Source organism: Tarenaya hassleriana, unplaced genomic scaffold (genome assembly GCF_000463585.1).
Source record: "Tarenaya hassleriana unplaced genomic scaffold, ASM46358v1 Cleome83, whole genome shotgun sequence".
NCBI classification, from domain to species: Eukaryota; Viridiplantae; Streptophyta; class Magnoliopsida; order Brassicales; family Cleomaceae; genus Tarenaya; species Tarenaya hassleriana.
The window spans coordinates 177,899-191,315 of NW_010970743.1; the positions used below are offsets into that span (position 1 = coordinate 177,899).

The 13,417-nt window shown below is 36.9% G+C and overlaps 2 protein-coding genes across 2 annotated transcripts; one reads left to right on the plus strand and one right to left on the minus strand.

Moving 5' to 3' along the window:
- Positions 1-1,084: 1,084 nt before the first annotated feature.
- LOC104803319 (cryptochrome DASH, chloroplastic/mitochondrial) lies at positions 1,085-5,184 on the minus strand. The gene is made up of 13 exons (XM_010527243.2): positions 4,798-5,184; positions 4,469-4,608; positions 4,176-4,370; positions 3,750-3,875; positions 3,544-3,618; positions 3,340-3,456; positions 3,190-3,236; positions 2,971-3,047; positions 2,617-2,692; positions 2,423-2,492; positions 2,225-2,348; positions 1,596-1,645; positions 1,085-1,422 (listed from the first exon to the last, which is right to left on the minus strand). The coding sequence occupies exons 1-13, from the start codon at positions 5,165-5,167 to the stop codon at positions 1,201-1,203; spliced, it is 1,689 nt and encodes a 562-aa protein (XP_010525545.1). The 5' UTR covers positions 5,168-5,184; the 3' UTR covers positions 1,085-1,200.
- Positions 5,185-10,612: 5,428 nt separating this feature from the next.
- On the plus strand, positions 10,613-11,269 carry LOC104803320 (flowering-promoting factor 1-like). Its single transcript, XM_010527244.1, has one exon. It carries the CDS (start codon positions 10,720-10,722, stop codon positions 11,047-11,049), a length of 330 nt encoding a protein of 109 aa, XP_010525546.1. The 5' UTR covers positions 10,613-10,719; the 3' UTR covers positions 11,050-11,269.
- The last annotated feature ends 2,148 nt before the right edge of the window (positions 11,270-13,417 follow it).

Sequence of the window (13,417 nt, forward strand, 5' to 3'; positions counted from 1 at the left end):
ATAATAACTACTCTATCTTTAGGTGTTGAATGGGAAGTGGTTTTCGGAGTTTTTGGATTTTAAAAACCGAAAAAACCGATAATTAAGACTTTGAATGGAGATGACTTTTATTTTGGGTTTTTGATTTTAGTTTTTGGATTTTGGTTTTTAGTTTTTGGTTTTTGGTTTTTGGATTTTATAATATTTGAAAACTCAAAAAAAGTAGCTTTTGGTTTTTCATTGATATTTCACTAAAATGGCTTTCCAAATTTTTAGCAAAAGTAATTTTGTAAAAACTTGAATGTTATTTTTTTTTGTTTTTGGATTCTAAAAACTCCAAAAACTCCTACCATTCAAGGTTTAAGTTTTTTGAAATTTGGTTTTCCTAAAGACCCGAAAATCTACTTTATGGAAAAATTAACTAAAAACCAAAAGCAACATTTTTTAGATTTACAAACTTATAAAATCCAAAAGACAAAAACCGAAAACTAAAAACCAAAAACCAAAAACTAAACCCAAAAACCCTCAATCTCTAAATACCGCAATTTTTTTTTTATGTAGAAAAACATTATTAAGTAAAAGGGTTGTACGTGTTTGGATCACCAAGTCTACCAGTTATAAAGACGCGTACACCATCAATTGTGAACTGATGAAGGTTTACCAAATTCAATCAATTCTTACAGCAATTTCATCAATGGTTGGAACTTAGAGGTACGTTTATAATTCGATTTGATTCCGCATGATAATTATCATGATCTTATAATATGTTTAAAATTGCATACTGAAGAAGATCATGGCTTAGGAGATTTCAGTTTCATTCTACAGTGATGGTTCAATGTCTTTGTATATGCTTGCATGGAGATGTGGCAAAGTTAAAAGAAAACCTTTTTAGGAAAATGTTCTAAATATTGATATTTAATTGCTACATTAAAATAACCAAATTGAATCATATTCGGTTTCCAACTTATTTTCCAAAAATACTAATGAAACGGTTTTCTGTATTCTCAAAAATTCAATATTAAATCAAGTACCTTAAAAATTAAAAACTATATTATATTTTAATCATTTAACTTATAATTTCCGGTATAAAATGTTCAATTTGGTATATGTTGATTAGTTTCCAATATAAATTAAAAATTAGAATCGGAATTGTTTGACAATCGCCATAGTAGAAAATGGTACGTCCATAGAGGAATCAAAATCAAAATCCAAACCATGGCACTAAAGACCATTGCTTCTATAACCTCTCCCGCTCTGGTTCCCTCTGAAGCTCGTCCTCCTCGGCCCAGCCGCCGTTCCTCGGCCGCCACCGCCGCCGTGCTTCAAGGGCACGACTCTGTCGATATACGACATTCCCGGCGAGTTTCTCTTCTCTTTCGGAAGCCGACGCAGCTGCGGCAACCACCACGCCACGTATTCTCCCTCCGGATCATACGTCTGCGCCTAAAATCCGATTTTTTTTTTTTTTTGAAAAAAGACGTTTTCATCATCTTCTCATAACTTGGTTGGATCGGTATCATTAAGGGTATGATCGTAAATAATGGCTAGATGCCTCTCGGACACAATCTTAAGAACCAAGATGGACGGATGTGGTGTTCTTGCAAATAATGACTTACTTGTTTGGGAATGCTGAAATACCGATCTTCACGGGGATCATTTCCGACACCTTCATTGTCATAACCGATATCGTTAGCACGGTCGTTATTAGTTGTTTGGACTGTAACGCAATTCAATCTATGGGTAGGCATGGGAACCGAATCTTTGAGTATTCGCTCGATCCGCGAGTCGAGGGGGAGAGGGCGAGGCGAGAGACTGGAAAGGGTGAGAGGGCGAGGCGTCGACAAGGTTAAGAGAGAGGGCGATGACCTTGCCGCTCGAGTTTCGTCATTTTAAAATCCGGGTTTCGTGTTTCGAAAGGAAAGCCCAAAGGGCTCACTTGCCGCTACCTCGCCCAGCCTCCGACACCTCACCACTCGCCTTGCCTCCACCCTCGCCTACCTTCGCTTGCTTTGCCAGTCATTGCTCGCCATTTCTGTACGTCTTTCTTCTCCCTTCACCTCTTTTCTCGCGATCTCTCCGAATGGATAACCCGCAGGTACCCGGACTCTCGCCGCACCGTACGGTACACAAATACCCGACCCTCACAAGGCTAAAATCGTGTAATCCAACCGAAAAACTCGAGGGGGTTGAGGCCAAAGTCAGATAAACCGAAAAACTCAAGTGCATTGTGAAAGAGGCATAGTACCTGCTCCATAGGTCCAGTTCCCGTAGTTGGAACATGGATCGTAATCCAAAAGACACGTCTCGAACCATTCAGCGCCCATCCGCCAATCCAAGCCCATGTCCCGCACGAGAAACGAACAAACAATCTGTCAAAACAACGCCTTCAATAATCAATCCATGAAACAGCGAGTGATGAGAGAGCAAAAAAAGATAAAACAACCTGTCGGCCTCTATTTGACATGAAACCAGTAGTAGATAACTCCTTCATGTTGGCATCTATCAGAGGATACCTGCGTATTCAAGAATCTTATCCAACCGTCTCTGCATGGAATCTAAATTCCAGAATTTTTTCGATAAATACGAAAAACGATTCGGGAAAGTATCATCTCTAACAAAGATTTTAGAAAAACTCACCCGGTCTTGCCGTCTCTCCAAGCTTCAAAAAGCTTCTTATCTTGACTCCATCTTCCTTGCACATTTCTCGGCCCACCTGCCGAAAAAATAATCTGAGTAAAGATTCACTTCTCTTATTAGAGGCATTGGATCGGGGTTCATCTCATAGACTGCTATACAATTCATTGAGAATACACTCACACGCCAGAAGGCTCGAGATTTACGTGATCCCGGTGAAGATAATAACATTTCGCATGGAACCCATATATTGGTCCATGGAACATAACATGAAATGATGGTTATCAAGGAAAGTTTGCATTTTTTAACCGCAAGCTCCGAGCATGCGATTCAAATAGATTTAGTAAGAAAAATTACCAAGATGGAAGAGAGAATTCCCGTATTTGATCGAGAGAAACTTGAAGTAGTCCCTCCATATCAATTCAAACAATACCCTGAACCATGTATCATATCAATATATTAATCCAAGAACCCGAAATATTTATCCGTACGCAAGGAGGTAAATGCAATGCAACAAAGAGAACAGAAATTCGGAAACAGATAAAAAAAAAATCCATACAGATACAAGGGCTTTACCAATATGTCGAGTTATTTGCTATCCTTTCTCTTTCATATCTTTTAACCTGAAATTTTCCAAAACACATAATATCGAACGTGTATACACCAAGATTCTGATATTCTTATGAATCTAGACAGAAAATATGGAAAAGAAGTTTGGAAGATGACCTCTTCATAGATTAAACGAGGAGAGATACACCCGAGGGCAAGCCATGGAGAGAACTTGGTCGAATAATCAGGCCCTAACATCCCATTCCTTGTCTCTTTATATACTTTCAACAGATCCTGAAAGCAAAAGCTATCTTCATATATACACACACAATGGCATAATTGCATGTACACATGGGTCATCCTATAGTTTTTTTCTCTTGCCTTGTTCCAAAAGTACTCGAAAACTCGGCCTAGTGCCGCTGTTTCGCCACCGACGAACCTCATCCCCTTTCTGACCTGCATCAACAGGCACACATAGATTTGCACTTTAAGAAAGTAGCATCCTTTATTCCTTCTCCTATAAAATGTTAGCAGGAAACATTTGCCTACAGAGCTTCTGAGAGGATCCTCACTCGGTATAGACTCACCTCTTGTGGCTGAATATCGAGCTGACCAAGAATTGGAACATCTCCCCAATTGTCAACAGAAGGTGTTGGCCCGAGAGAGAATGGAACGCGAGTGCAGCTTCTGACACTACACTTGGCTTCCACTGACTGCAGACATGTCACAACCATGACTCTGAACGAATCAGGAAATGGGTCGATTACTGTGTTTCATTTTGTTTTTTCATCGTGTTCGTGTCCGGATCTATCCGTAACTATGTTGGATCACATTTCTTAATGTAATTTGTACAATCAAACATGAATCTTGCCAATGCTTTAAGAGTTCAAAGATAGAAAAGTCACTTGGTAATGTCCTGAGCGAATCTAATTTCATCTTTAGCATATTCTATATCCTTTTAACAATTTCCCCGACGAATTTCCTACTTAACAAAGACAAAACCGGACTCATACCTTACGGAACTGAGTGTAGACATCAGGCAAGTCAACAGCCGCGAAGGGAAGATCGTCTATGTGGTACATTGTGTTTCCCCAAATGAGTTGTAGTTTAGCCCCATTCTCGGGTCTTCCACTGGCTTCTCTCAGAGCTTTCTGCATCAGTCTTTCAACTCTTAGCTCCTCGCTGCAGGTTTCTTTGTGGGCGAAAACCTGGAAAAAAAAGTCATCACATTTTCGAGAAACATCAAGCTCCTAAGAGACTTGAAACTGTGTCAGCACCAACAAAACAATTCATCACCAGACTTAACTGTATGAGCTCCAAAATCTTTGGCGAGAGAAGGGATAATGTCCTCGGGTTTACCGTTCCGGATAAGAAGATTAAGCCCTCTCTTGATCAAATTCTTCTTCAGATCATCCAAGCATTCCATAAGAAATGCAGCTCTCAATGCTGAAACACATTGCGATTACCAAGACTATGTAAACCAGGAAATGAAGCGATAAATCAAATTCTTCTTTGGAACTAACAGCATACCCATCACAAAACAGCAGAAACAGAGTCCTCTCTGTAGCAAAGTCGAGACCTTTTCACCATTTTCACACAGAAAAAGCTCTGAAGTGTAAAGAGAGAGAGAGATACCTCCAGTTTTGGGGAAGGCAAAGTAATGGGTTGTCTGAAAGAGACGAGGATCCAAGCAATACACAGGCAAAAGGGTGTCGGAAGAAACCCAGGCTCTGTACAAAGCATCATTATCGAGCACTCTGAGATCATTCCTAAACCAGAGAATAGCGGTTCCTTTTCCGATCCTCTTAGCCGACCGAGACGCGTATCTCTCGAATGCTTTCCCGGCGGCGGAACCCATCTCGCCGTCGTCCAGTCCGGGGACTCGGTGGATATCGGTGTTCATTTTTCCGGCCGAACAAGAGAGGAACAGAGACGTGGGCTTTGTTGGGTTTATGCTGAATTTGCGAAGCGGGACTGCGAGGTTACAGTAGAGCGACGAAGCCATGTATGTAGACTTCTGCATAATCGCATCCGAGTTTTGTTTCTTTGACGGATTCGGAAGCTGACACGTGGACGTCTGGCTGTGATGGTGACGTGGCCGTTGTTTAGCCGTTTGTCTGTATCTATGGTCGATTTGTCACGACGAAGACCACGAAATACATAGAATTGTGGGCCCAACAAATAAATAATGGCCCAAATCCAAAACTATGACCATATAAGCCTGACCAAAATTGTCATAACGGGTTCACCGTTTTTTTTTTTTTTTTTTTTTTTTTCTCATCTTTTATGTCACCATAGTTCTTAAAACTAATTAATAACTAAAGACGTTATATTTTCGCATTTATATGTGTATATAAATATGCAGCTGCATCTTTAAAAAAATATATTATCATGGCAAAATTTATTCTAGGGATACTAATAATACTATAAAAATCTAAAGAACATTAGTTTAGTTTTATTGGAAATACTATATACAACTAATATTAATTATCCCTTTACCAAAAAAAACTAATATAAATCATTACTATTAATTTTTTATAAGTTATTTAAATAGAGAAGACTAAATTTAGTAATATTGGAGGTATAGCTCCCTAAAATTATTATTATTATTATTATAATTTGGTACGAGATATTTATAGATGACAGATGTAACTAGGGGCTTACAAGATTGCAAACCCAAATCGAAACCAATCAAATATAGCTTATTCAAATCAAATTCAATTTAAGGATAAATGAGTATCACTTTCTTAATTAATGGAATTCAATTCGAATATAAAAATAATCGAAAATTCTGAATTAACCAAAATAAGTATTTTTTATTAAAAAAAACATGAAAATTAATCGAAGCCAAATGGAACATGTGTCAAACTAAAAAATAATACAAAATCTAATGGATATAACATTTTCCAAAACTTGAGGCTAAAAATAATCGGATCGAAATGAAATCCGAAATTTTAGACAACGGCTTCTTCCTTACTCTTAAGCGTGATCATCGACCTGTCATTTAGTCCTAATTACTTTTTGTTAATTTGTAATTAGTTATATGCATCCCCATCCCTGCCCACCAAGTTGTTATTCCATTCAACGCATTTAAAATTCACAAAAATATATATATATATATATATATGCCTGCTCTTTTTTATATATTCTCATTTATTCCACACCTTTAATTAGTTCTAATTCCATATTAAATAATTCGTGGCATCTCCAAAATCATTTGGCCGTCGATGGTTTTATCTTTAAGTTTCCACGTTATTATTTATTCCTCTCTGTATATGTGTATGTGTGTGTGTATACATGCACATATATACGAGCAGCCCTCACTATATGTGTGTGTGTGTGTATCGATAGGTCCTATTCGTGTCTGAATAGGGCACTGGTTTTCGTGACTTATACGTTAGTGAGAGTACATATTCTGTTTCACTACTCAGGTAATGGAATACGAACTTATCTTTCTTTTACTATGAAAAAAGATATCATTAAAAAAAAATGCAAGGTTCGTGTATAAGCCTGTGAATGTACACTTAAATAATCAGAAATTGGCTGTCTACATAAGAAATATTAGTTTATGGTGGGAAGGTGAATCCTAAATTGTCTAATTTAGTTTTTAATATTAGTGTATATAAATAAAGTAGTGAATCAAAGAATATATATAGGGAGTTTATATAATATTACTATTGATATTAATATTTATGTGTACGAATATGTTTATATTCGGAAGATGGTTTGCATGTTTGATTCTCTTATATATGCATGCGCCCGACAATGTCATCCCCACGGTGAGTCGTGAGTGTTATTATTTTCCCCCATATATATAGATAGAAAGTTGATTCGTTGTTTAAAAGATGAGAGTGAATGGTGAAAGGGAATCTGAATAAAGTGGTGCTAGATATAAAATTTTCAAGGATTAAATGAATCTGAATACATTAATTGTAGAAGAATTAGAGAGATCAATTAAAAAATAATAACAATAGGAAGAAGAATTACACTAGAGATGAACAATACAAGAATCGACACCAATTCAAAACTAGCGTCTACAATATGTAAAAGCAAAATGAATCGAATCGAATTATATTTAATTGTATTACAAAAATTGATTGAATATAATTGTTCTTAAAGTAAATTAATTGAAGTAAAAATAAATATGAAAATAAAAAATCTTGAATTTAAAATAAATTTATAGTAAATAAATATTTTTTTTTATAAAACTCAAATCAAATCTAATTTCTATTAATATTAATTATAAAATTGGAAAAAAAATTTAAAAAAAAAAATCAATGGGGAATGAGGATATATGTGCACAACTCCTACACAACAGGCTGTTTAGAACCGCCGGTCTTAAAACTAGGGCTGGGCGTTTTCGGTTCGGTTCTTCGGAACCGGACCGAACCGAACCGTTAAAACGATATTTTTTCTGAACTGAAACCGATGTTATTTCCCGAACGGTACCATTTTTAGAGAACCGAATTTTTCTAGAACCGAACCGAACCGAACAGAACTTTAAAAAACCCGAAAAACCGAATATTTTTAAAGGAAATCTATCATTTTTTTAATAAAATCCGTAACCGAACCGAACCGATACCGAAACTGAACCGAACCGAATACAATAAAAAAACCCGATTGGTACCTATTTTTGTAAAACCGAAAGAACCAAACCGATCCATTTCGTCCCGAACCCGAACCGTTTTCCGAAACGCTCACCACTACTTAAAACAACTGATGTAAAGAAGAGTGAGAGAACGAATATCAGCTATGTAATTTTAAAAACAAAAGCGATTTCAACAATGATTGATTGGACAAGGGAGAGACAGAGAGAGGGGTGAGAGAGGAGGACCATCAAACCCACGTGGGTAGCACGTGCATACTATGTTTTGCTAGGGTTTGATCAAATTAATGTAAAAAAAAGGACGAATATATATTGATATGATGTATCAAACGATAACGACGTCATACGGTGAAACTGTATTTGTTGATGAAGCTAAACGTGTGACTGTTTTGAGGGTGTTTTTTTTAAAGGATATTGTGGAGGCAGAAGGCACTCGAGGGACTTTTTTTTAAAGGGTTAGGCAATGATGAGAAAAATACCAACAAATCACGTGCAATGCTCGTGCCTCTTATTCTTATTGTAATCATCTTTTTATATATATATATATATAAAATACCTACATATAAAATATTGTAACGAAATGTTGCCAAAAAAGACGAGAAGATTATTGGTAAATGTGAATTTGTGTATATGTACGAAAAAGGGTGGAAAATTTGGGTGTATCACCGTATAGATTAAAACTAGCATACGAATTTCAACAGAGTACGTACATTATGTATACAGTATACGCTTATTGTTTTGCCTGCAGATTCTATATAGAACGGAACTTTTTATTAATTTAATTTAACGTGCTCATCTTTTAATCCGTATAATATAGAATAATCGATTTTCCTTCATTTCATGCATTAAGAAAACCATTTATATATATATATATATACAATAATTAAATCGCTATACATGTGTATGTCTGTGTGTGTATATGCATATGTGTTTGCGAGAGTGTTTCAAAGTTGAAACATCGCCGAACTATGTCTATGTTTAAGATTCAATTTTAATTTCGGACGACATTTTATATTTCATGAATATTTCGGAAGCACAAAATAAAAATAACTAAAAGAAAAAGAATAAGGTGCCAAAAGGAATTAAAGCTTTCACTGTCGAATTAAATTACATTTTCTAATATTATAAAATTAAAATACGTAAGGAAATAAACTAAATGAGCCCTTCGGGGCCAGGTCAAGTGGCAGAAGGCAGGGGGGCAACTCCTTGAGGTGGGGGGATCGAATCCTCCTGCCGCTCCTTCTTCCATCTGACCTGCTCGCCTGCCAGCCTGTCATAACGGGCTGATTTACATCCCACGCGTGTGTCGCAGGCTCGTGCGTTGTGGGCTTGGGGTTTGACCCGCAGGCGCCTAAGCCCAACTACGGCCCGAGCGTTAGGCACGCCTGGTGGCCAGGTCCGGCGGACTGAGGTCCATGGGGATTGTTAGGCGCGGGTGGTGGCCAATTCGTCTCCGTTTGTAAGGGTAGGTAGTCACGGGGGTTCTCCAATGTTATCAAAAAAAAAAAAATAAATAAACTAAATGAAAGTAGAGAGGAGAACCCCAAAGCTTTTTAAGGAGGCGATGGTATTCCATATCCACCGGAATGAAGGGGGCCCACAATATCTAGATTCCCTAACCGAGCACGACAGACATGCCCCACCTCTATTTCTTTTATCAATCCTTTTGTTAGGTTCCCCCGATTTTTCTTTTTGTTTGTTTTTTTGTAAATGTACGAAATTTAATTAAATATTTATTGGATTGAGAATTGGATCGGGATTCACATTCCAGTTTCGAGTTATTTGGATCGGAAATCTAAGGTTTTAGATGAAATATTTTGAATTTCAGTATCTTATCTTTGGAATCCTTGTATTCAGATTTTAGGTGTAAAAAAATTACTCATATAACTATTAAGTAGTAGAATCTGAATTTTTATTTTCGTTTTTGGATGAAATCTTACATTTTTTTTTCCAAAATTTTCGAATATTTGTGGCTATTCAAATTCGATTACATACTTTTATTTTAATTAAATATTTATAATATTGATACAAAAATTAAAGAGATTGTATTCGGATACCAGATTATGAATTCCTAAAATCCAAACATGAATGGGTCCTAAGAATAATCTCGCAGTGGGATGAAACTCGAATTCTCCAAAATCCCCGTTTGATCTAGTCGAGTATTCTTAAATCCGGATAATCTTGTAAACCCTAATACGTGTAATTTATCATTTTGATTATTTTTTAACGATAGATCCATATACACAGAATTGAAACCAGAAATTAAATAACTCAAGTAAACCTGTAAAATCCGCGATATTTAATTTTCAAAAACGCATATTTTGATGCACTTCAAACTAATTATTTCCCCGTACAAGCAACTCAATCGATTGGGTGACGCTGTATTGGTGAACCCCACTGTTCCCTTCCCTTTCGACATGTGCATTATACATATATATACACACCCAAAACACGACATATCCATATATATATATATATATGTATATTGGTTTTAGTGCGCTCCTCCCCTATATATACCCCTTTCAGATTAACTCCCAACTCAACCACTATTTCCCACTCCGAACCCTCTCTCTCTCTCTCTCTCTCTCTCTCTCTCTCTCTCTCTCTCTCTCTCTCTCTCTCTCCACATAACTCAATCGATTGGGTGACGCTGTATTGGTGAACCCCACTGTTCCCTTCCCTTTCGACATGTGCATTATACATATATATACACACCCAAAACACGACATATCCATATATATATATATATATGTATATTGGTTTTAGTGCGCTCCTCCCCTATATATACCCCTTTCAGATTAACTCCCAACTCAACCACTATTTCCCACTCCGAACCCTCTCTCTCTCTCTCTCTCTCTCTCTCTCTCTCTCTCTCTCTCTCTCTCTCTCTCTCCACATCACACAGAACAAGAACTCAAGAGGCTACACCACAAGGTCCGCATATCCTAACCATGTCGGGAGTTTGGGTGTTCAAGAACGGAGTCATTCGTCTCGTCGAGAACCCGAACCAGTCGTCGGATTCGTCGCATGGTCGGAGAAAGGTTCTTGTCTACTTGCCGACCGGAGAGATCGTATCTTCGTACTCATCTCTCGAGCAGATCCTTCAAAGACTTGGTTGGGAGAGGTACTATGGAGGCGATATCGATCTCATTCAGTTCCACAAACGTTCATCCATCGACCTCATCTCTCTTCCGCGAGATTTCTCCAAGTTCAGCTCCGTTTACATGTACGACATCGTCGTCAAGAACCCTAATTCCTTCCACGTCCGTGATTGCCATTGAATTGTAATTGGTGTCTTTGTCGGGTCTCGTTGATTTCACGTGTTTCGCGTGTGCATGGCATGTGCATGTTGGTTTTTATGTCTTTTGTACTTTGGGGCATTGCGGGGGCTTTGTCGAAATTTAAAAAGTGTAGGGATGAGGTTCGCGTTGATTGTAACTGTTTAGTTGCTGCTGGAGTTGCGTAAACGTGTCTGTATATGTCACTCTATTCTAAATTATCTCCGAGATTTTTTTTTTTATAATCTGAAAGTTTATCATACATTTACCCCAATATTACATCTTCCCAAAAGATTGGGTAAATACATCAGCATATATATATATATATAGTTCATTTATTTTGTGCGCGAAGGAAGTCCAACAACCATCGGATTCATGAACCTCAGCGTGTGAAACTAAAAAGACCTTTTAAACCGTTTGTTTTGTGGTGAAACCGAAGAAGTTAATTCCATGATTTTGTTTTCATCAATGGAACGGTCCATTAATGTATATTCCTCAAATTGCTTTGGAATTTTTTTCAATAATTATTCACGATCACTCCGTAATCCCGTTGAAGACAATTCATTCGGTGGATACATTTCGTGTTCATGCATAGTCGTACGTCTTCCCAAACTCTGAAATTAAAAGAACGTGTCGGACTCTTCGGGCCGGAAAATCAGACTTTTTCAGCAGAGTTTACGTGCGAGAGCGTCGAAAGGACATTACACACACACACACACACATATATATATATTATACGCCTTTTGCAGCTTTCAGTGTCCCAAAGTCTTTCCAAAAACCTACAGCTACGTATCTATGTTTAGGGTTTCTGTTTATGGGTTGCATCGTATACATATATCCATGAGATTCACACGCATATATATATATATATATATATACACACACACACATATTCAAATGAAAATATAGAAACGGCTACCAAATACATTCGCACACAGATTTTCTAAATGAAAGTATAGCCACATCTTTTCATTTGCAACAACTTTATTTTCAAATTGTGCAAATAAAATACTTTTGTTTAAAGTTTGCATTATTCCAACTGTTCTTTTAACGGGATTCAACCATTCTATAACCCTTTGGAGAGTTTGAAGTGTGGGGGAGCACCATAAACATTATTGAATTGTAAGTTTAAAGATCCTAATATCAATATTTGGAGATCGTCCTATATATATCCCCTATACACATTGCAGAGTTTGTGGAGAATATCCGTTTGCATATTTTCTATCGTTGCTATTTGGTTTAGATATCCTTAATTATACATATTAGGCGATTAGTTTTTTGTAACCCTAGATCTTGGATAATGAAAATATTCAACAATAATTTGTTTAAATATCTATAAACTATATATCTGTTTTTCGGACCCCTAACCAAATTCTAAAACTTCCAAATCCTTATCTTATATGTTTCATAGTCAATCTTATAGTCTCACTGTCCAGATTTCATTTCCCCGCAAGACACTTCGCCAATTAAACTCCGACATCGATAATTAAAGCACTAACATTAACGTTTCATAACATTAGTATTACATATCGGGATTTGTTTTTTGCTCGCTCGTGGTTTCCGCCGGTGATTGGTGGTTTCATTAATATATCTACTTATACTTTCTATGTACGTACATTCTTAGAAAGGAAACTTAACGAACCACAGAAAATGAATGAATCAAAGAACGTAAAACTGTATTTATTCGATGGTTACAATGGGTTTAGAGGTATTCATATTTCTCCATCACCGTTTATAAATAATCTCACGTATGAAAGATCACATGAGAAAATTATCATATGCAAAAGGTCAAACTGAACCCAATCCAGGTTCGAATCTCCACTTGAGGGACATTCACATGGGTTTTTCAATCGACTGGATGATATAGTCGGACAACAAATTCCAGTGAACTTTCAGATTAAAGAAAAAAGATCGAACTAATTTTTTTTTACATCTCACAAGCCAATGAATCGAACACATGCATACATATGTATATGTGCATCGGTGCATACATATTTATGTATGTATATTGCCGGAGACCATAGACAAAGTAGGTCCCGTGTACCTTAAAAGTTAAAATCATAAATGTTGCATATAAAATATCATTGAGTTGGTACGGCACATAGACATATAAATAACAGATGAGACGTGATAAGCCAATGAGCAATTCACCCTCGACAACATTAAACATTTATATGATTGATATGATTTAAAATAAAAAGATTCCAAAAATTCACGAAAACCAAAAAACTCCAGAGACAAAAAAAAAGGGGGGTAAAGAGGTTTCACGTGAAGAAGGCAATGTCGGCTTCTCCATGAACCTGCTGAAATCCGAAACGTGTCCTGAAGGGACATTGTTTTAAGAACACTTCCCACGGCGAAGGAGCGTGGC

Coding starts and splice junctions, on each gene's coding strand:
- LOC104803319 (XM_010527243.2), bottom strand. CDS start 5,167: ATGGCTTCGTCGCTCTACTGTAACCTCGCAGTCCCGCTTCGCAAATTC. Junction 4,371..4,468: donor AAGATTTTGGAGCTCATACA/GTTAAGTCTGGT, acceptor TTTTTTTTCCAG/GTTTTCGCCCACAAAGAAAC. Junction 3,237..3,339: donor CTCGTTTAATCTATGAAGAG/GTCATCTTCCAA, acceptor GGAAAATTTCAG/GTTAAAAGATATGAAAGAGA.
- LOC104803320 (XM_010527244.1), top strand. CDS start 10,720: ATGTCGGGAGTTTGGGTGTTCAAGAACGGAGTCATTCGTCTCGTCGAG.